This window comes from Alexandromys fortis, unplaced genomic scaffold, assembly GCF_014885135.2.
Source record: "Alexandromys fortis isolate MF-2015 unplaced genomic scaffold, M_Fortis_MF-2015_v1.1 scaffold_89, whole genome shotgun sequence".
In the NCBI taxonomy this organism is placed as follows: Eukaryota; Metazoa; Chordata; class Mammalia; order Rodentia; family Cricetidae; genus Alexandromys; species Alexandromys fortis.
This window is the reverse complement of record NW_026067973.1, coordinates 6,692,123-6,714,359: the sequence shown is the minus strand read 5'-3', so window position 1 is coordinate 6,714,359 and position 22,237 is coordinate 6,692,123. Positions and strand designations below refer to the sequence as shown.

At 46.0% G+C, this 22,237-nt stretch overlaps 2 protein-coding genes across 6 annotated transcripts in view; both read left to right on the top strand.

Moving 5' to 3' along the window:
* The first annotated feature begins 2,375 nt into the window (after positions 1 to 2,375).
* Positions 2,376 to 7,844, top strand: CUNH11orf52 (chromosome unknown C11orf52 homolog). Its single transcript, XM_050156369.1, has 4 exons — positions 2,376 to 2,569; positions 5,720 to 5,757; positions 6,670 to 6,740; positions 7,301 to 7,844. Exons 1-4 carry the CDS (start codon positions 2,496 to 2,498, stop codon positions 7,547 to 7,549), a joined length of 432 nt encoding a protein of 143 aa, XP_050012326.1. The 5' UTR covers positions 2,376 to 2,495; the 3' UTR covers positions 7,550 to 7,844.
* An 860-nt stretch (positions 7,845 to 8,704) lies between these two features.
* The window catches only part of Dixdc1 (DIX domain containing 1), an 86,601-nt gene continuing 73,068 nt past the window's right edge, over positions 8,705 to 22,237 (top strand). For 2 of the 5 annotated variants that reach the window (XM_050156310.1, XM_050156308.1), the window contains exon 1: positions 19,989 to 20,457. In XM_050156310.1, coding sequence (XP_050012267.1) covers positions 20,398 to 20,457 — 60 coding nt within the window. In that variant the 5' untranslated portion in view covers positions 19,989 to 20,397. Of the gene's footprint in view, positions 8,777 to 10,404; positions 10,497 to 19,760; positions 20,458 to 22,237 lie in introns of those variants that run through there. The other 3 variants (XM_050156309.1, XM_050156312.1, XM_050156313.1) reach the window with 3 other exon arrangements.

Sequence of the window (22,237 nt, the reverse complement as noted above, 5' to 3'; positions counted from 1 at the left end):
AAAAAAAAAAAAAGACTTTTTAAGAAGGAAACATTTAGCTGGGTGGTGGTGGCGGCGCACGCCTTTAATCCCAGTACTTGCGAGGCAGAGGCAGATGATCTCTGTGAGTTCAAGGCCAGCCTGGTCTACTAGAGCTAGTTCCAGGACAGGCTAGCTCTAAAACTATAGTGAAACCCTGTCTCAAAAAAAAAAAGAAGGAGGAAACATTTGAAAATTGAAAATCTCTAATTTAATACAAACTTCCACTTCATCAAAATTCTTTTAAAGTAGTTGGGAGGTGGTGGTACACACTTTTAATCCAAGGACTTGGGAGGCAGAGAGAGGTGGATCTCTGTGAGTTCACACACACATATATATATATATATATATATATCCCCTCCTACCTCAGATTCCAGAATATCCAGAATATCTGCAACTACAGGCTGGCACAGAATCTTAAAAGGCTTGGGTCCTGGAACCCTAGCAAGGGATGTCAAGGGGATGACGAACAGATGCACAGACAAACATATAATGAGGCCGGGTTCAGGTTCTCTAGTACCCCAGCATGTTTATTAGATAAAGCACAGGGAAAGGTCAGCAAACTTTGGGGAGGAGGAGGTCGAAGTTGCTAGTCTTTGTACACACTGATCAATTGCTCATAAACATCCATACTCGAAAGGCTGAGCCCGTATCAAAATATACATTCACTCAGGACTTCGGCCACACAGGGCATCCTGCATGCTGGCTCATTTCTTCTAAAGCTCCTCCCGCCCCCAAACACACTGCAATAGTGCTTCGTCCTTCCAGCCACAGCTGTAGCACTTTCTGTACCCACCCTACACACACATACAACTTTCTTTTGTAACACACTGACAATGGAGCTTGAAAGTCAACTAAAATGATTCCAGACGCGGACTGTCCAGGTCAGATTTCAATAGAATAGTCATTCGTCTATGTTATCGCTCTACGCTTGTATTAATCTGCTTAAAGGCATATCAGGTTTTAGACCCAAGTGCTTTTTGTCTTCCCTGTGGAGTTTCTGGCCCCCTGTAAATTACCTGAAGAGGTGGCTGGCAATGGAGCAGGTTGGGAAGGGCTTTGAGAATTCTATCCCATAAGTAACAGGAAATGACTCCTGGCTTTTGAGTCAGAGAGATGAAGCAGGTAACAGGATGAAAAGAATATAGTTAATAGCAAAATACAGAACGGCCTGCAGCGTGTGCAAGGACTGGAACAAGAGATAGTAAAATAAAATGCTTTACCATCTGATCAGTGGCTGAGAACAAGAAGTAATAATAGTAAGAATAGCTAAGACTTACTGAGTGAGTTCCATGGGCCAGGCCCTGGACTAAAGCTTTATATATATATATATACATCTCATTCAAGACTCATGAATGGAGAAGGCGACCACTCTCATTCCCATTTTTACTCAGGTGGGGAGGAGTTCAGAAACCAACATACTCTGTGGAGTGCAGGGCTGATTATGGACATCACAGGACAACACTTAAGATGCCAAGAAAACGTTTAGGATTGGAATTATGGGCTCCAAAGATTTTCTTGGAGTCGTCTTTTTCCCTTTTGTCGTTGCCGTTGATTTGAGACAGGGTATCTCTATGAATTTCTGGCTGTCCTGGACCTTGCTCGGTGGACTAGCTAACCTCAAACTCACGGAGATCCCCAATCCTCTGCCTCCCGAACGCTGGGATTAAAGGCATGCACCACCATACCCAACCTGGAAATGTATTTTCTAAGGGAATTCGCTCAGCTGTGTCATAGATGCTGGTCAGTGAGTAATGGGTCCAGATCTGGGTCATTGGAGGCAGAAACTCCAGCCAGGTGTAGGTGGAGATTTTGTAGTCCTAAACTGGGAAGAGGACAGTCAGTGCTCCATCCCAACCACAGAACCATCTGGTTTATACCAGAAAGAGTATTAGGTAATGCATCCGGGGCGCTTATGCTTCACTGTGCTGGAAATCTAGATGGTAATCGGCTAGGAGGTTTGCGTGCACTAATTCTAATAGTGAGAACGTGAGAGCATTCCATTTCCCCCCATTTCAGGTTCCAAAAGCGTCTAGGATTCAAATCAATATTGTTGCGGACATAAGAAACTTGCACCAACTACCTTGACAGTAAAACTCAAACCTGAGGGTGGTAGGGCGGACGTGAGGGGGGGGGGGCTGTGCTCGGTTAAGGATATATTTCAAAGGCAGTGAGATGCAGGGAGAAATATTTCCTGTGGAGACTCGGAGCCCTTTTGTATCTCAGGTTTCTTTTTAAAACGAAGCTTGCAGCTCAAAGTTTCATCAAAAGAAGCGTCAAATCCCAAAGGTGCGATAACTCTCACCTAGAGTCCTTGCGTGTTTCTACCCTCCGGCTGGGAACAGTCACCTGGGAATGATTCCACCAGGTGGTTTCCAAGGGCCAACCTACTAGGTTGAAATCTGACACTGACAGCGACTCCCTGGGAGCTGCTGCGCTTCGCTCAACAGCGAACCAGGAAATGCGCAAACCTCTTTATGTCGGAACACCAGCTGGGCTTCCTGGGAGACACATCCGCCATGGGAAACAGGCTGTGCTGTGGGGGAAGCTGGTGAGTAGGGTCGAGAGGTGGAGGGGACCGTCTCCGGTGGGTGGTGGATATGAAATCCTGAGAATCAGAGAGGGCCTGGAGAGACCGTGCCTTCCTCCACCCCTCACGTCCTGGCTCGAACCCTAGAGCCGTACCTTATGGGGGCTTAGAACACACAGCACTCTGTAGAGGGCAGGGTTAGCTGGACTGGTGAACCGGCCTTGATTCTCTCTCCTCTCCTTTTCCTGCTCTACTTTTCTTCTTTTCCCAGATCATAATAATTGGAGCGCCTGACCGCTCTTTAGGTGCATTCACTTATAATCTCGCTGAACTGTCCCAACACTTCTGTGAGTGGTCTTACCGTTGCTCCCATCATAAACCAGTCAGGAAGCGGAGGCGCGGAGAAGTTAACTCATATGTCTGTCACATGACTAGGAACTTAGCAGGTAAAACAAGATTCCAAACCAGTCAGCTTGACTTCAGAGCCCATACTTTCCTGGCTAGGTAATCACAGAGGCAAGCATGGATTGAGCAACAGGATTTGGACAAATGTTTGTTTGAAATGGCAGAAGTGGGAAGAAGAGAGTCCATGGGAAATATAGCTTTTATACTGTTTGCTGTGTGGCCTCAGGCAGGCCTGTAAATTCTCTGAGCCCTCACATTTGTAAAATACACAGCCCCTATTGTCTGCAGCATGGGTTTGTTTGGAGAGCAAAAGCTAGTAAAAATGAAAAACAAAAATAACAACAAAAACACCTAATAATAGATTATTTGTGGTTTTATAACTTTCCCCCTGGGTGTTCACCACTACTACAAACTCCCAAATATGGTTCGATTCTGTCAGCTGCCTTCTAGCTATATTATTCCATGTCTGGGGCAGAGTTCAAAGATACTTATCTACAAATGAGCATCACGTGTCGAGAGAAAAGTGAGGTACATTGGGAAGCATCTAAATTTTGAAGACAGAATACTGGACTCAAGTTCTGTGCCTGCTAGTTCATTTGTCTACTTGGTTATTAAACAAATATTTACTGAGCATGTGCTCTGTACCAGGAAGTAATAGATGCAGAAGGTAGCAATAAAAAGAAATTTGCCTAAGCATGGTGGTACATGCCTTTTGATCCCAGAGGTTGAGAGGCAGAGACAGATAGTTCTAGGGTAGCCATGACTACATGGTGAGATCCTGTATCAAAACAAACAAACAAAAAATAGGTCTCTGTCTATATTTGTTTACTTTTTGTTTGACATTTGAGGCAAGTTTTCTCTATGTAGACCTGGAAATCACTTTATAGACCAGGCTGGAATCGAACTCACAGAGGTCACCCTGCCTCTGCCTCCCTAGCACTGGGATTAAAGATGGACACCACCGAACCTGGCCCTTATTTAATTTTTTTGTTTGTTTGTTTTGTTTTGTTTTTTTTTTTTGAGACATGGTTTCTCTGTGTAGCCTTGGCTGTCCTGGATCTTGCTCTATAGACCAGGCTGGCCTCGAACTTACAGAGATCTTCCTGTCTCTGCCTCTCAAGTGCTGGTATTAAAGGTGTGCACCACCACCGCCTGGCTTAGTTTGCCATTTTCTATATCTACCATTTATGTAGTGAGTCACCAATATTGATGATTTAGGAAGTTTCCTGTTTGGAAATAGTTTCTACCTAGGCATGGTTATGTATTAAGATGTGAGAGTGCTGCGTCAGACAGTATACACATTTATGTTTAAAGATCTCCATCCTTATCACCACTTGCATTCTGAAAGGGTTGTTCCAAGTCTTATTCTTATGACCCCTGTGGAGGATAGCCCATTTAAGTTCTTTTAGTCCAAACTCATTCTGTCACCTGCAACCATCAGGTTGACTCTGGGTTCAACGCAACATCCAACTTAGGAACAGGTTCTGTGTGCACTGAAGTTGGGTGACTATGGTCATGTATTCTCTAATTAGCATTCTCTCTGTCTACTGAAGCAGAAACAAGTAGGAAAACAGGAGTGACAAGGGGCAAGGTGTTGTTCCTTACCTGACGACTCTAGCAAGGCGGTTGTAACACAAGGCAAGAGACTAAGTAGTGGAGGAAGAAGCTGAAAGACCAGAAGCTGGTTTTCTGCCAAACCACTTAGTGTGTAGCTAAAGACCAACTACCTGGTTCTAAGGAAGTTGCCTCAAAACTGAAAAATCACTCCAAAAGAGAGTGTAGAAAACACGTATGGAAAAATCCTGGTTCCCCCACCCCACAGGGATTCAGTCAACATGATTTAGATATCTGCACATCTCTCTCTCTCTCTCTCTCTCTCTCTCTCTCTCTCTCTCTCTCTCTCTCTCGCTCTCTCTCTCTCGCTCTCTTTCATTTCCAAGAGAAGGAAACTTCCTGAGGAGGGGCAAAATCAGACAGACAGGGCTCTGGTTAGATTTGGAAATATACTAGCAAGAATAGGCACCCAGAGTAAGCCTGAAACTATTCACCCCGTTTCCTGAGACAAGTGCTATTTCCCTGGACATCAGTCATTGACAGTCACGTAGACACACAGGCTCCACGAGGACCCCGGGAGCGGGGTTGCTGAGTCACCTCCCAAATTCAGTGTTCCTAGTTCTGGAGATGGAGTGCTCCAAAGGGCGTTAAAGGTTAAGCAAAGCGTTTCTCACTTCTGTTAACTAAAAACAAGGATGGGGCAGCAAGAAGGGTAGCCACTTACTGGAAGAGGGCTTTGCAGGACTAGATAGCCCTGGTTGTCACAGTTCCTAGGACTCCCTGAACTCCCTGGTTGCCAAAGACTCCACTCCACCCCCATCCCCAAAAAATAGCACTGAAGATTCAGTTTCTGGATCCAGGAATATATTCCATAATTTGGCAGATTTCCCTCAGCCTCTACTGGGATTAGCTTGATGGACAATCCCAGAATAGCCTTCAAGCCAGCAACATCCTTGGCAATAGTGCCTGGTTGCCTAAACCTGTATTTTGGGTTTGGTTATGTCAGTTTTACCACTCTACTTTCCAGAACCATCCATCTGGGAGAGGTGTTGTAGCCTTTACAAGTACTTTCAGGCTGACCCTGGCACAGAGCGAATCTGTGGGGTGGTGGGAGAATGTTGTCCAAGACTGTTAAGGAGAGATCACAGAGGAACTGGGATGGGGCAGAACATACAGAACTCTTGACCATGGGTGATCTGCTTGTCTACACAGGAGCTGCCCATCAACTTTCCAGAAGAAAAATAAAACAGGTAATAGGGGAGAGGGTATTGAGACCAGGGGAAATCAGAGAAGAAAGTAAAGCCAACATCCCTGGAGAAGGTGAAGAAAAGAGACATGACTTTGGATAAGACAAAGGGAGGTGGTCTAACAAAAAGAATCTTTGGTTTATTGGGTCCAAGGCTAGTTCCGAACCTGTGGACTTTGCCTTTCCCATTACTTCAGAGTGGCAGAGTTAGTTGCTCATGCTTTCATTTGTCCGCAAAATACAATCAAGCTCTTGTATTGTAGGTGAACCATTCTGTGGGTTCCCAATGAGGAAGAGAAGCCCAGGGGAAGGTTCCAAGGTCTCAGCTCTGGAAGAGCTGAAAGTCAACTGTGAGAGGCAGATTCATGTAAATACATAATTATAATATTATCCATTCATGCTATAACAGAATACAGAGAAGGCACTGATGCTGTGGGAATAAAGTCAAGTTCACAAGTCAGTAGAAGAGGGTGCCAGCAGAGGCAGAGGAGTTAGCTCTTGCAAATTTGGGGGGGAGAAATAAATGGTTTGATTGAAAGTGGCCCACTGGTGTGGCTGAGCACGCACATCATTTTTGTAGTAGCCTGTTCCCAGGTCCACTGTAGATTTCCCAAGGCAGAGGAAATGGCTTACTCATCCTTATCTCCCCAGAGTATGGCCCAGAGCCTAGCACAGTGTGAGCTCTGGCTGTTGAGCAAGGAGGATGGAAGACAGACAGTCAGGGAGAGAATGGGCCAGGTCGTCTATCCGGGAAAGTCTGGGTGTGGGTTAATAGAAGTGAAAGAAGGAGGAAGGCGGACAGGGAGATTCGCTAGAAGCCCACTTCAATAGTTTATCTAATAGACATTTGAAGAGGGCAGTCCCAGTAGAGACAGGGAAGAGAGAATGAGTTTAAGTTGGCTTTCTTCCCCCACAGGGAGCCAAGCAAGACCCACATTGAGCATACTGAAGCAGCAACAGCAGCAGCTGTGTCAGAACAACACAAAGGTAATGACCGGTTTCTGTCTCCTCTCAGGCCACACCCACTCAGATGTGGGCTCCCAGGGCTCGGGTTTTTCACCCTCAGACAGAGTCCTTGCAACCATCTGTAGAAATTGCTGTGTCAGTCAGGGAAGATGGTTCAGCAGGTAAACCACTTACGCGCAAGCCTGCCTATCTGAGTTCGGATCTCCAGAACCCACATAAAAGCCACAGGCAGCAGAAGTTTCTATGATCCCAGCGTTTCTCTCCTGGGAGATGGGAAACAGAGACAAGGGAATCACTAGACATTCTCCAGACAGCTAGCCTGGCGTATGCAGCACTGAGCAAGAAAGACCCTGTCTCAAACAGGATGGATGCAGGGACCCTCTCCCGAGGTTGTTTTCTGTCTTCTACACGTGCGTGCGCGCACACACACACATACATACACATGTATGGTGTGGGGAATTCATACTGTGTTACCTGGCCTCCCAAAGGACCAAAGTAAAGGGACCTCTCACCCACTCTGCATGGGAGGTGAGGGGCAAACCAAGCCAAGAACCTCTCTTAATTCTATTGACTTCCCCCAGGACTGTGGAACAACAGGACCAATGTACGAGCAAGTGTTACACCGGCCTGTATCTCAAAAGAAAAGCTCAGACTCCGCATCGGAGGAGAGCCACTTGCATTATGCGGACATTCATGTGCTCAGCCAGCTGCAGCCGTACTCTAGCAAGCAGGTGAAACACCGGCATGTAGACACCGCTACAGAGTACGCCACTCTTCGCTTCCCTCAGGCCACACCTCGGTACGACAGCAACCACGGAACCCTGGTGTGAGTCCTTGGAAGGAAGTACTGGTTTCCACAATTTTACAGTTCTGTGGGGGACAGTCTACTGCTTTTCGAGAACAGGGGTGTTGGCCATTTTTCAATCTCAAAGGACACCAGAACATCGGTGAATCTTTTGGTTTGCCACTGTTATTGCGGAGTTGTGTGGTAAGGCTAGGCAGGATGAGTACCAAAAAAAAAAAAAAAAAAAAAAAAAAAAAAAAAAAATTTAAGTGTGTAAAACAGTCGTCCTTTGACCCCTAATATTATTTGAACTCTCAAATGCAACAAGAACCCTGTATGTACTTTGGCTGTTTCTGGTAGGAATTATTTAACGATATTTGGTTTTTTTGTTCATTCGCTGCGCAGCTGAGGATGGCCTTGAAATCCTGATCAATTCCACTCTCTCACCCCCCCCCCCCGTGCTGGGACTACAGACACGTGACCACTATGCTCAGCTATTCACGTCCCCTTTACACACCTTTACTCCAAAATCGCCGGGGAAGCGCTCTGGGGGAGCTCTCTGAGCCTTTGCACACAGCCCCGGGGACTGCTGAGGACAATTAACCTACTAGCTGGATCAAGGGCTCCAGACCTTAGCACAGAGATGGTAACCGGGACTGATTCTAAAGTCTTCTCCAACCACGGTCCGCAAGGACTTCAAATTGCGCACACTAACAGCCAGGAGAAGACAGCCTGGAGAAACTTTACTTGCAGGACTGTAAGCGCTCGTCTAAGGAACCGTTAGGATCAATAAATAAATAGTATGAAGAACGGGCTGAGTGATTGTTCCTGGGGCCGGGTTTTGCAACGTGTCCCAGCCCACATTGTGGAAGGGTCCAGCCAATAGAGATGCCCGCATACTCTCTAGTCAGCAGTTGGGATTCGGCTCGGCGAACAGAGGGCAAGCTCCCATTGGCTGTAAGCGGGAAGTGGGTGGGACTATGAGCGGGGTGGGAACATGCAGACGTAAGGCCTAGCGAGGAGGCTGGCACGGGGTGTAGTCTGGACGCTAGAAGGCGGGGCCAGAATGGTAGGGGCGGGTTCTTGGTCAACTGGAGGCGGGGCCTGCAAAACAGTAGGCAGACCAAGGCTTGCACTGGCTGGCTCTTGTCCCAGGCAAGCAGGCCCGACCTATGTAAACCTCCGTGTCTCCATGGCAGCAGAAACGCGCAGCTCAGAAGACTTGTCCGCCAGCCTGGAAGATGCTAAGCCAAACGGGCCGATAATTTAAGAGGTAGGTGTCGAAAAGTGCTGGGTAGCTGAGATATATTATCACCTGTTGAGCATCCAGATCGGAAGTAGGGACACATATAGAGGGGGCGAGGTGTGGGGGTGGGGTGGGGGAAGGGGCAGAAGTTTTGGGGTCTGAGCTCTCTCTGAACCCCGTAGAGTCTTAGTGTACAGTTCTGCTTCAGACTTTAGAGCTTGCAGATGAGCTGTAATTCACTTCCCTTTCTTAACCCATCGTACCTCTCTCCCAAAATGTACCTGTTGGTTCCTTAAGAGGATGATTCCCTGAAGTTGAGTACTGACAAGGGAATTACAGCGCTCACACACGCGCACGCATTAGTGTCGATAGTATCGGTTTTGTAGAGAGTTTATGCGAATTTACAACGGTTGTAGAATTACATACAATTCAGCCGTCTCGTCATCATCATTATCACCACCACCGACCCAGAAATCGTCAGGCTTGTTCACTGACACAGACCCAGTTTGTAAGTGGGTTCCAAAGACGTGGGCTGGAAGACTGCTTTCCCTGCGAACTGGTGGAGCAACTCCCTCGCTTATTTTCTGTGTGTTGTCTAGGAGTAAACAAAATAACCGTTTCTAAGGGTTCTTAACAACGAGGACCAAATAAAAATGCTGTAGGTAGCATTATGTAAACAGAAAATTCTGTAGACAAATTCTGCCTTAGAATTATAAACGCTTGGCTGGAGAGATGCATCAGAGATTAAGAGAACTGGCTGCCCTTCCAGAGAGAGGTCTTGAGTTCAATCCTAACAACCACTTGGTGGCTCACAATCATTTATAGTGGGATCCGATGCCCTCTTCTGGCATAAAGTCGTACATGCAGATAGGGCGCTCCCATAAAATAAATGAATAAATTAAAAAGAAAAAAGTTATAAATGCTAACCCAGGTGTGGCATGTTCACCTGTGACCTCACCACTTGAAGAGTGGAGACAGGAGGGACAGGAGTTCCGAGTCATTCTCTATTCCCATATTCTCTGTTCTATATTTCTATTTCTATATTTATATAATTTCTATTACAAAGAAAATTGGAGGTCAGCCTGGGGTTATATGGATCCCTTTCTCGCCTTCCACCTCAATGTATATGCTGTCTGTGGAGGTCAAAAGTTCTGAGTATAAAGAATAAGTTTCTGAAGAATGAAATGTGTGTCTGCAGCAGATCATCTGGTGTTTCTTCTGCTATCTGAATATATCCTATGGATGTTTTTTGAATAGTGTAGGAAAGATGAGGGGGCAAGAAAGCATCCTTCTTATTTCCGTGAAAACCTAGATTAAAATTGTTTTAAAATGTCACTGAAGAACTAGAGAGATGGCTCGGCTGTCAAGAGTGGTTACTGCTCTTCCAGGGGACCTGCATTTGGTTCAAAACAGCCAAGCTCACAACCTCCAGTAATTCCAGCTCCAGAGGACCCAGCCCCACTTCTGGCCTCTGCAGTCACCATCTCCATCCCCTCCTACACACAACACATAAGAGAACTTAGCTGCTCCTCAGGCTCCTAAGTCTTATACCAAAATGAGTTAAGTTGGGACCTGACTCCTCCTAGGTTGATTTAGCTTTTGAAGTTTTTCCTTCTCCTATGTATTTTCACTTATCATTCTTTTCCTATTTTAAGGTGGCCTCGAATAGTCTCTTCTAGGGACACTGAAGATGGGAACTCAGGTGGTTATGAGAGTCTGTAACTCTGCGATGCCTGGCACGCCCTCTGTAAGTTCTGGGGTATCGTCAGGAGTGTGATGACCTTACAGAAGTGTCAGTGATGCTCCACAGGGTGTAGAGCTGAGAACAAGATATTCACCTTCCTTTTTTATTTCTCCTTCTTGTAGGAATTCTAGCTCACTTTAGCATTAATTCATTATTTTTCCCTGAAATTAATAAATCCAGGTAAAGGTTGAGAAACTCTAGCTGCTAGTCAGTATATATGAATTGTTTAAAGTTTGTTCAAATGTGTTATTTACACAGCATTTGAGAAACATTTCAGAGTATGATTAAAATTTAAAACTAACCCAGAAGTCTCCCACCCAAAAGCAAACTGTGAATATTCTAGGCTATATTCTTCTGGTGTTTTTATCTATGCAAATGTTTTCCATGAGATCATATTATAGACAAACTTTGATGTTGTTGACTTTGCTACATGTATATTTGTCTTTCATTTTTATTATTTCACTATTTTACTTTATGTGTGTGAGTGTTTTGCCTCCACATATGTCTGTAACACCACAAGCTTAGTGTTGACAGAGGCCAGAGGAGGGTGTTCAATCCCCTGGAACTGGAGTTACAGACAGTTGAGAGCTGGCGAGTGGGTGGTGGGATCAACCCTGGCCCTCTGGAAGAGCAACCAGTGCTTTAACAGCTGAGCCATCTCTCCAGCTCCTGCTAGATTGACTTCTTGAGACAGAGTTTTGCTATGTATCCAGGTGTGGCATTAAAATCACTGTGTGAAAATTAAATTAAGATCACAGGCTGGCCTCAAACACGAGGCACTCCTCCTGCCTCAGCCTTTGGAGCTCTGAAATCACAAGTGTGCACTACAATGCCTAGACGGGCTATAATCGTCTTGACCATTTATCAGTCCCTTGTTGTTGGACTTGTAAATCTCTCCACCACTCACATTGAAAATAACCAACTTGACGGCCAGAGAGGTGGCTCCTCAGTTAAGAGCCCTGACTACTTTTGCAGGACTTGGATTTGAATCCCAGCACCCACCTGGGAGCCCACAGATGCCTGTGACTCCAGTTCCAGGGGATCTGATGCCCTCTTCTGACTTCTGTGGGGACCATGAATACATGTGAATAGTCACATGCAGGAAAAATTTACATATTAAAAAATAAGCAACTTAAGAATACTTGAAAAGATAGGAACTTTTTTTCACCCATGAATTGGTATTTTATTGTCACCCCTTTATTATGTATAACAATACAGTTTACATAATAAATAACATTCTAGTAGAATGATTTGAGATATAAATAAATATATATATATATTTGGTTTTTTTGAGACAAGGTTTCACTGTAGCTTTGGTGCCTGTCCTGGCTTGTAGACCAGGCTGGCCTCGAACTCACAGAGATTCACCTGCCTCTGCCTCCTGAGTGCTGGGATTAAAAGCGTGTGCCATCACTTCCCGGCCTGATTTGATATATTTAAATCAAAGACTTTGTTTTTAATTTTTGACATAAATGTGTGTGGTTGTGCATGTGAGGGGTGTTGGAAACTGAATGGAATTCTGATGGCTTGCAATGGCAGCACTCTTAACCTTTGAGCCACCTCTCCAGCCCAAATAAGTTTTCTTTTTTTGTGTTTTTTTTTGTGGGGGTGTTTTTTGTTTTTTTGTTTTCTGTTTTGGGTTTTGTTTTTTGAGACAGGGTTTCTCTGTGTAGCCCTGGCTGTCCTGGAACTAGCTCTGTAGACCAGGCTGGCCTCAAACTCACAGAGATCTGCCTGCCTCTACCTCCCACATACTGGGATTAAAGGCATGCACCACCACCACCCAGCCAATATACAGTTTTAAACAGAAGGGAAAAAAAGGAAACATTTTTAGGGTACAGAACCCTTCCCTACAGAAATAATTTTTTTGTTTTTTTTTATTCTATTATTATTATGATGAATATTTTTGTTTTGTTTTTGAGACAGGGTTTCTCTGTAGCTTTGGAGCCTGTCCTGGAACTTTCTCTGTAGACCAGGCTGGCCTCGAACTCACAGAGATCCGCCTGTCTCTGCCTCCCGAGTGCTGGGATAGAAGGTGTGTGCCACCACTGCCTGGCTCAGAAAAAATATTTAAACATCACCTCAAGAATGTGTTCAAGACGGGCGGTGTTGGCGCATGCCTTTAATCCCAGCACTCGGGAGGCAGAGGCAGGTGGATCTCTGTGAGTTCAAGGCCAGCCTGGTCTAGAAGAGCTAGTTCCAGGACAGGAACCAAAAAGCTACGGAGAAACCCTGTCTCGAAAATCAAAAATAAAAAAAAAAAGAATGTGTTCAGTGACTAGTCATGTCTAGTTCCTATTTCACTAAAAAGAATGTGTTCAGTGACTAGTCATGTCTAGTTCCTATTTCACTAAAGGCCAATGAAGTTGGAAGGAGAAGTCCCGCTTTCACAACCACGCTCTTGGAGGAAGAGCACATGTTGGATTACTTTGCAATGCAAAATTTTTTCCTGTTGCTTCAATACAAAGCAAGTTGGTTCCGTATAACCAGATATGAGCATTTTATAGAGTAAGTAACCTATAAAGGAAGAACCGTGATTTCAGATTTTGCGTACATCCTTCAGAGGGCAGCTGAATGTCAGAAATCTGGGTCCTGAGATGTGAGGACCCTGGGTCCTAATAAAAGATCGATTTTTGCTAGTTTAATTAGTAGTGGTGAGGCCTCTGGTGATTGGCAGTGCAGAAGGTGCACTTAAGGTATTTTCCTAGTAGAGACCCAAGGGTCAGTTCCAAAACATCCACCAGATGCCGCTGTCTTGGTCTGATTTCCAACCATGGAATATTTATTTGGCTGACGACTTGTGATTTAAAAACAAATGTGTAGCATGCATTTGCATATCTGCTTTGGCATGGTTATATTAAGCACTGCGGTCTGGTGGTTACTTTGGCAACCTTCCACCGTAGTCTCTCACTACTGTGTCTTGTGCCTTTTGCCCATTCCTGGCTATCACATACACACTATGCACTCTGTCCCCTCATTTAGGCTCATCTGGTGCCGAGGTCTCGGTTTTCCTACTCTTTCCTCCAGCCTTGTTTCTTGTCTTGGTATATGATGTGTATATATAAGTGGATCCTCCAGTTCTTCAGCTTTTTAAAAGAGCAGGGCCTGGCACATAGACATATAATAGGGACCCAACATAGATTTTAACGAGAGAATGCATGTGTAAAGGAAAAGAAAATACAAAAGGATACCACAAGTTACTTTTGGCTTGCGAATGCCATAAGAGACAAAGAAAGATCCATAGCCTTACAGTAACTGTAAGTATTAGACCTTTGGATTTATTTTATCTATTTTCTGTTTGTTTTTCCAGTGCTTGGGATTGAATTTAGGTTCTCATACACACCAAGCAAACACTTTACCACTCAGCTACATCTGCAGCCCTTGTAAAACATTACTTATTTTGAAGCATGGCCTTATTAAATTGCCAGACTAATCCTGAACTCTGTCTGGAGCCCACCTAGCTCCTGAATGTGTGAACCTCCTCCCTCAGCTTCCCAGAGTGCTGGGATTATAGGTCATTGTTATTAGACTTGCCTTAGACCTTTAGATTTTGTATTTTATTTTATTTTATTTTGAGGCATGATGTTATAGCCGAGGCTGGCCTTGAACTCACCCATCTACCCAAAGATCACCTTGAACTCTGGATCCTCCTGCAGCTCCCCCCCCCCCGCCCCCGTGCTGAAATTACAGGCATATGCCACCATTTTTGTTTTGATCTTTGAATCTTTTTTAGGTTTATTTTATGTATATCATCATTTTGTCATTTGCACACACACCACATAAGTGCTCTGTGTCCACGGACATCAGAAAGGATGTCAGATCCCTGGAGCTGGAGTTATAGAGGGTCTGTGAGTCACCATGTGGGTTCTGGGAATCAAATCCAGGCCTTCTGCAAGATTAATAACTGCTTTAAACCATTGAGTCCCAGTGAGCTTTTCATTCTTAAAAGAAAAGGGTTAGTAAATTCAGTCAGTTTTGTATTTAGCATCTACAATGTGCCAGGCAATAAATGTTCTTAGTTCAGGGATAAACCAGTAACAAAACATACAGAATTCCACCATGAGCTTACCTTATGAACAGGGAAAAGCTGAGGATAAATGGACAATAGGTGAGATGTGGTGTTACGTGCTTATAGCTGCAGCACCTGGGAGGCTTAGGCAGGAGGATAGCCAGTTTGCGGTTATCCTTCGAGGTGGAAAACAAAAGGAGGGTGGAGGGGGGAGATAACTCAGAAAAGTGTCTCCTCTGCAAGCACAAGGGACTAAATCTGAACCCAGACACCCTTGTGAAGAAGTCAGTGTAGTAGTGCCCACTCAGAATCCAGCTCTGAGGAGGCAGAGACAGGTAGACTCCTGGAGCTGCCTGGTCAGCCAGGCTAGCCTAATTTGTGAGCCCCAAGTTCCAGTGAAAGACCTTCTCTCCAAAAACAAGGTGGTCCAGATAGTGGTGGCACGAGCCTTTAATCCCAGCACTTGAGAGGCAGAGGCAGGTGGGTCTCTGTAAGTTGGAAGCCAGCCTAGTCTACAAAACAAGTTCTAGAAAACCAAAACCAAACCAAACCAAGCCAAAACAAAAGAACCCAAGGTGGATGTTACCTGGCCTCTGTCCTCTAATTGCATACACACACACACACACACACACACACACACACATGTACCTACATACATACATATGTACTGACCAACTCCCCACACAGAAAAGATCAAATAAGCACAGACTATCCAAGGTAATGATAAAGGCTATTAGGAAAAATAAAAATCAATCAGGCAGAGACACATAGGAGTGTGGGTATGAGGGAGTATTGTTATTTAAAATAGGGTAGTAAGAGAAGGACCAAGGTCTTCATGAACATTTGGGCAGGAATGAGCCATGGGTCTCTGGAGGTGAGTAAACAGATTAAAATCAAGAGTGGTTAGAAGACGCACAGAGCGCAGTGGAAGAGCGCTCACTTAGCATGCATAGAGCCCTGCTAATTCTCCACATTTAAAAGAATAAAAGGAAGGGAAAAACCAGAAACAAAAGTGTGGTCAGAGCAGTTTGTGGAGAAAGCAAAGCTTGAAGGAGGCATGCTGGGGAATAGGGTGTGGGACGCTCAAGCAGAGTCAGTGTGAAAGCTCAGAAGTGAACAGGAGCCTGAGAAATCTCGACGCCTTCTAGCCTGAATAGAGGTGATCCCAGGGGAGGTCTTCAGAGCCGGGCACAAAGAATTTCTATTTGCTGTGCTACGAAAGTAAGCGTAAAGACAATGGGCACTGGGGGAGCAAGATTCTGAATCTATTGTCTGAGAATGATTAAGACGAATATAGACAGGCAAATGGAAGACTCTAGAGACAAAAGAGCAGTTTAGGCATGTGGTATACAGTGAGAGAGTACTTACCCAGCATGCATGAGGCCCTAGGTTCAACCCCCAGCACTGTAATGCATACATACATACTATGTGCATGCATACATACGTGCATACACACACGCACAGTTATGAAGCCAGGACATGTCGGTCAACTTGTTGGGCACAAGTCTTTCTGTGTGTGTCTGTGCTGCTGTCTCTGGATGTAAATGCAGACGTTGTAAGCACGTGGCCCTTAAAGAACTCAACTGATAAGAGAAAACAGAAGGAAGATTAAGAACTTATTTCAGGGCTGGAGAGATGGCTCAGCGGTTAAGAACACTGACAGTTCTTTCAGAGGTCCTGAGTTCAATTCCCAGCAACCACATGGTGGCTCACGACCATCTATAATGAGATCTGGTGCCCTCTTCTGGCCTGCAGGCATACATGCAGACAGACACTGAGTACATAATAATTATTTATAAAAAAGAAATTATTTCAGAGAGTCATTGATTATTTCATTGATAGTTTTAATTACTGGTTTATTTAAATTGCCTCTCTGCATCTTTTCATCATGAATGACAGTCTGTAGTGGATGTGTTAAGTTTTTCATAGGTGTGAACCTCACACATTTTGGTTTTACACAGAAAGGAGTCACAGGCAGTGTTTTCACCAGATGACAGCTTTGTTTAAGGCTTAGAGCTTTAATTATGCAAACATGTTATTATATTTATTAATAGATGGTTTGAATACATTTGCATGAACGCATGTTTCTTTCACTGTTTCATTCATCCATCTAAGAACATTAGGTTAGCAGTGCCTTCCTGTGGCAAGTGTCATATGAAAGTTCTGAGCTGTGGCTCCATGCCAGAGTGCTTGCCTGGCGTGTGTAGCCATAGACTCAGTTCCTAGTGCTCATAATTTATGAAGCTTCGGGACCCAGGCTTTGGCTTCCCCACTCAACAGTTAGGTCAGGAGCAAAATATGTATCCTACAGTCTCTCTTCAGGTGTAAATGGCAAACCGTTCATTGTAATTGTGACCATCAAATGTATGCATGTTGATACTTCCTATAGGACTTGGAACATGGTAAAATTAAATCAGTTTTGCTGTTCCAGTAGATATTTGAGTGACTTTTAGTTTGTAGAAGTACCTGCCATTGTTGCTAAGACAGTGCAGGACTGAGGAGGTCAAACAGAAGCAGAGTCAAGCAGAAGCGGGAGCCTGTGGAGAGCAGTGTGCAGGCCCTTGCTTTCTCGCAGGCCTGCAGCAGTGGGAGGGGTTGCAGCGCCCAGTGCTTGGCCGTTTTCCCATATGTAGGCATTACATTGTATTGATTATTGCCCCAGTCATTCCCCCTAACCCGCTTCCATCTGACCCACTTAGTGTCCCAGCTCTTCTACTGATATCGCAACAGCATGGGGTAGGAAAGCTGCAATAGAATATATTCATGTTCCTTAGAGCTAGACACAGTTCTTTACCAAACACGATAAGCATATCTTCTGAGCAATTTTAAATCGTATGGCCCAACAGGAATTTTGTGCTTTTACTAATCATGAGAGACATGCTGTATTTGATCTAATCTTGTTTGAGGAGACATCTCGGTACTCTGTAGAACAGTGAACAAAATATTTTGAAATGGTTTCATCTATATTTAAATGAATTAAAATTAAATAGCATCAGAATTCTAGCTGCCTAATTGCCTTAGCTATATTTCAAGCATTCAATAGCCACATATAGCTAGTAGCTGCTATTTTGGACAACATATAGAATACAGAATATTTCCATCTTAGAAAGTTCTAATAGACACTATTTCTCTAGGTTTTTGGGAATTGTAAAATTTTTGCCATATGCCATAAAATAAGTCACCATGATTTTATCTTAATTTCTCCAGCATGCCATCAAGGGCTATTACACAAGGCATAGGCCCAGACCTCAAAGGCCTTTGTTTAGATCTCAGTCCCTTTGTTGGTTTATTGAGCGGCTGTCTCCTGGTGTGGGTTTTTTCTTATATGAAATAAATACTTGGGCCAAATTAAATCGTTACTTTTGGAGATTTAAAATCCAGTACGGGGACTGGAGAGATGGTCCAGTGGTTAAGAGCGCTCACTGTTCTTCCAGAGGACCTGAGTTTGAGTCCCAGCACCCACATTGGTTGCTCACTATCTCCTCTAACTATAGCTACAAGGAACGCAACACTCTCTTCTGGTGTCTGATCTCAATGGAGACCTTCACACACATTGCTCAATCTCACACAGACACACAGATACACATTCAAAAAAAAAAGTCTGTTATAGCTAGGTGTAATAGCACTGGCCTGTAATCCTAGCACTTAGGAGGCGGAAACAGTAGAATTAGGAATTCAAGGTCATCTTTGACTAATTAGGCAGCTGGAGACCAGCCAGGGTTACCTGAGGCCCTCCCTTAAAAGAGTAAAATGATAAATAAGTTGCTTAGTAAGCCTTCCCCTCCAGAGCATTGAGCTCCCAGGTATGGCTCTCATCAAAGACTGATCTCTTGGCATGAATGACCATTTGCAGACCAGTCTGATGCCTGCTGACTCCTCAACTGACCGCTTTGGTTTGGCGTCATTAGGTATGTAGATGTGCTACAGGCAGTTCTATGCAATGGGAAGCTTTGTGCTTCTGTTTATAGAGGGCTCCACTGCCTTAAGCATAGGTTCATGCCAGGAACTGAGGGAGTGGTGAGGAGTCTTGGCAAGGACACTCCACAGCTAAGTGTGAAGGACAGAGAGGTCTGTTGACATAGGACAGGCCGCTCAGGGTCAGTCTGACTGGGTATTACAGCTTCCCCCAGCTTCAGCCAGGGTGGAACCTGCAGGATTTAACCAGCAGAGCAACTGGCTCGATGCAGGTTGGCACTTGGCTTCCTGCTCCTTGTGGTCAGAGGCTCGCAATTTCTCCAGGAGACTTTGGTTTTTAGCAGCCTTAGCTATCCAGTCAGTCGGCCCCCCAGTAAGGCTTTCTTTTTCTCTAGTGACAGGGAGGAGGTTCTTAGGTTAACCAAGACTCAATAGGCTGGCCCATTAGTGACTTTTTCCCCTGAGGCCCTAATGGGGTTTGAGGGGAGCATCCAGGATGGCTAGAAAGTGATTTGTGATTCCTTGATTATTGAGTAGTGTGTCCCTGACCAGCTGTGGCCTTGGACGTCTGTCTAGGATCACAAGATGGAATGTAATGTGGACATTCTTTTGACTTTCTTTCTTTTTTTTCAAAGTTTACTCTGAGAACACGCAAATGACCGGTGTTCTTAAAAACACTTGCTATGTAGTCCAGGCTGGCCTTGGGCTCATTGATCTACCTGCCTCTGCCTCTAGAGTGCCAGGTCTGGCTTATATGTGTGTTTGTACATGTGCATGCATGTGTGTAAAACACAAATATATAGTGTATGTATATAATTGTTTTTATATTGAAAGGACTCCACATAGCTTAGGGTGACCAGAAACTGGCTATGTAGCCAAGGATAGCTCCTGATCCTCCTGCTTCCAGCTTCCAGTAAAGGATCACAGGTGTACACCGCCATGCTGGCTCTCAGCAGTTATTTTATTTTTAAAATCAATTAATTAGTGTGAGAGAGAATGATGTGTGTATACTGGTGCGTGTGAGAGGAGTGAGTTCTCCTTTTCCACCTTTAGCATGGTGCCTGGATTGAACTCAGGTGTCAAGCTTCTGCCAGAGCCTTATCCCCGGAGCCACCTTGCCCACCTCCCCGCAGAGCAGTGATTTTGAAGAGAGTAGCAGGTGGTAAAGCCTTGGTCATCCTTGAATTATCTTTGATGTTCCTGCTGTGATGTTATGATTTGTTTAACACTGTTTGTTTGCTTATCCTAATACTTAAAGACACACACACACACACTCCTCTTTTTTTGTTTTGTTTCTTGTCCTCCTACTTCCTTTTCCTTTGGCTGCCTCACTCTCCAGTCCTCTGTGGAAAAAGGTCGCTGTTAGTCTGAAGAACTGGGTGGGGGAATCCTGTGACTCACTCCTTTTCACACCCACCTTGTGGTGAGGTGCTTTCAGCCTTAAGTGAGCAGAGTACGTGTGTGTGTGTGTGTGTGTGTGTGTGTGTGTGTGTGTGAGGTCGCGTGCGAGCGCGTGTGCTTACGCACGCGCGGGGACGCCCGCCTCCAAAACTGCAGTGTAGTGATTGTAAGCTCACGCTTCAAGCCCACTGTGTCAGCGCGTGTGAGTCTGTGTGCACGCGTGTGTGAGTGCTCGCTGCGCGCGCGCCAGTCCGAAGGAGCGTGTGCGCGCGCCCTCGGCTTCCCCGCACTCCCGGGCAGCCCGGAGCTGGCCGCCAGCGCCTCTTACCTCTCCGTGCCTGCCGTGCGCGCCCGGCTGTTTCTATAGGAACCAGCAGGGCGCCCGGCCCCTCCGGCTGCGGCCCGCGCGCGAGCATGCCCAGTGCAAGCCGCTAGTTTGGCTCGGGTCTCGGTTTCCAGTAAGTGGCATGCGGGACTCGGGAGAGATCCCAGGGAGCTAGCTGAGCTGATCGCCTTTGTGTGCAGAGGGAGGAGGAGGCGGCGGCGCGACCCCACCCGGGGAGCCCCACGGCAGGAACAATGCTAGCCTGCCTGACCCGCGGGAACTTACTGGATGTCCTGCAGGAGGGCTTCAATGAGGTAACTGCCCCGCTCCTCCCACCTTCAGCTCCCCGTCACCCCGTGCCTCCCGCCTAATCTCCGGAAGGGGATCCTGGGGGGCGGGCATCCTCCGGGGGAGCCCAGAGCACATCACACACGTCAGGGTTGGAGAGCCTGGTGGCAGAGCCAAGGTGGTGGGTGCGGTGCAGAAAGATGCTCGAACCTGAGGACATCAGAAGGGCGGTGGGCCTCTCTCTAAGCTGGATGGTGGCCTTCCTGAGCGAGGAGGTCTTTTAGGACCACGGACTCAGAAGGTCTCCTTGCAAGAAAGGTAGACCTCACGCCTCCCAGGGACTCTCCAGGGACATCCTTGAGGGAAGTCCTGAACGGGAGACAGCGGAGCTCTTTCTATTTCAGGAGCTAAGTGGATGAGTCACGGGAGGGGTGTGGTGGTGTGGCATTGGTAGAAAGTTTGAGAGGGCAGGAGACTGCGGGTGGTCCACACAAGGGGCCCATTCCACGTGGGAATTCCCTGAGTCCCGCACGTTGTGTCCTCCACCGCGGAGGACAAGGTTCGCTAAGAGGAGCAACCTGGGTCACAGGCCCAGTTTCAGGAGACAATATGTGCTCCCTCCTGTGAGAACTGCTGAGGAGCCTCAATCTGACAGGAAAGGTGGGCTAGGCTTGTTTTCTCCTCACAAGTTTCTCTCAGAATTCTATTACCTCTTCCGTAATCCAGGCAATTCTTGTTGGAGACCCTTGCCATTTGCCCTTGCTCCTCACTAATCCTTTTGGTTGCCTTACCCCAGCAGCCACGAAGGGATAGGCTATTGGCCATGGCTTCCTGCCCACTTTTCCCTCTGGCCACCTCTCCCTTCTCTGTGGATTTCTCGGGGAGGGGAGCTTGGGCATGCTGTGTGGATGCTCTGCCACTGCCCTACTCCTCCACCCTTTAAGGCAGCCCTTGTGTTTTGAAAATCAGGTTTTAGCCAGATAACATATAAAATCATGTTTTTCCCAGGCACTGGTGACTGAACCTAGGCCTTGCATATGACTAGGGGCTCTACCACTGAGCTACACCCCAACTCAATTTTCTTCTTAAATATTAACATTACAGGCAAGACGGAAGAGCCTTTTGTGCCATTCCCTGCTTCCACCCCCTACCCAACCTTTCCCCTAGAGGCAACCAACCATTCTCATGAATTTCCATGTCGGATTTTTTTTTTCCTACAGCTGCACGACAGGCTTCCTCCTTGATCCCTGTTTCTAATTAAGAAGCCCTGCGTTCTGACCTGCGTTAGAGCATTCCCCAGTTCTGGCCCCTGTGCCCCCAGCCTTGTTCCTCACACAGAGAGAGGAAAAAAAATCCAACGGAAATTTTCTGCCAGTATGACCAACTGTGCTGGAATTTTCCTTTGGCTGAGGGGTGTCACAACCTTCATTGACGGGCAGAGCGTGTGTCCTGCCTGCAGGACTGGCCTCCTCATCTTCACAACACTCCTGACTGAACACAGTAAGAGACTGGTTAACAAAGAGCCTCAGACCCCAGGGTGAAACACAGAGAGCCAGAAATCACACCTCGTTAAGGGCCTCCTGTGTTCTCCTTCTCTGCCCCTGGGCCTTCTCTGGTCCTTGACTGTGTCAATCCAACCCGTTCACCAATTGTGGCAAAAGCCCCTGCTCCTCTCATGGCCTATCCCTTTTTCTGTTTTAACCCAGCTCTCTGGTGTCAGGACCCATCTTCTGATTAGAAGGCAACTGGCACAGAGCCAAGTCTTAGCCTTTGCTTTCTGCTGGGTTTTTTCATTTCTAAATCTTT

Coding starts and splice junctions, on each gene's coding strand:
- CUNH11orf52 (XM_050156369.1), top strand. CDS start 2,496: ATGTCGGAACACCAGCTGGGCTTCCTGGGAGACACATCCGCCATGGGA. Junction 2,570..5,719: donor CTGTGCTGTGGGGGAAGCTG/GTGAGTAGGGTC, acceptor TTGTCTACACAG/GAGCTGCCCATCAACTTTCC. Junction 6,741..7,300: donor TGTGTCAGAACAACACAAAG/GTAATGACCGGT, acceptor GACTTCCCCCAG/GACTGTGGAACAACAGGACC.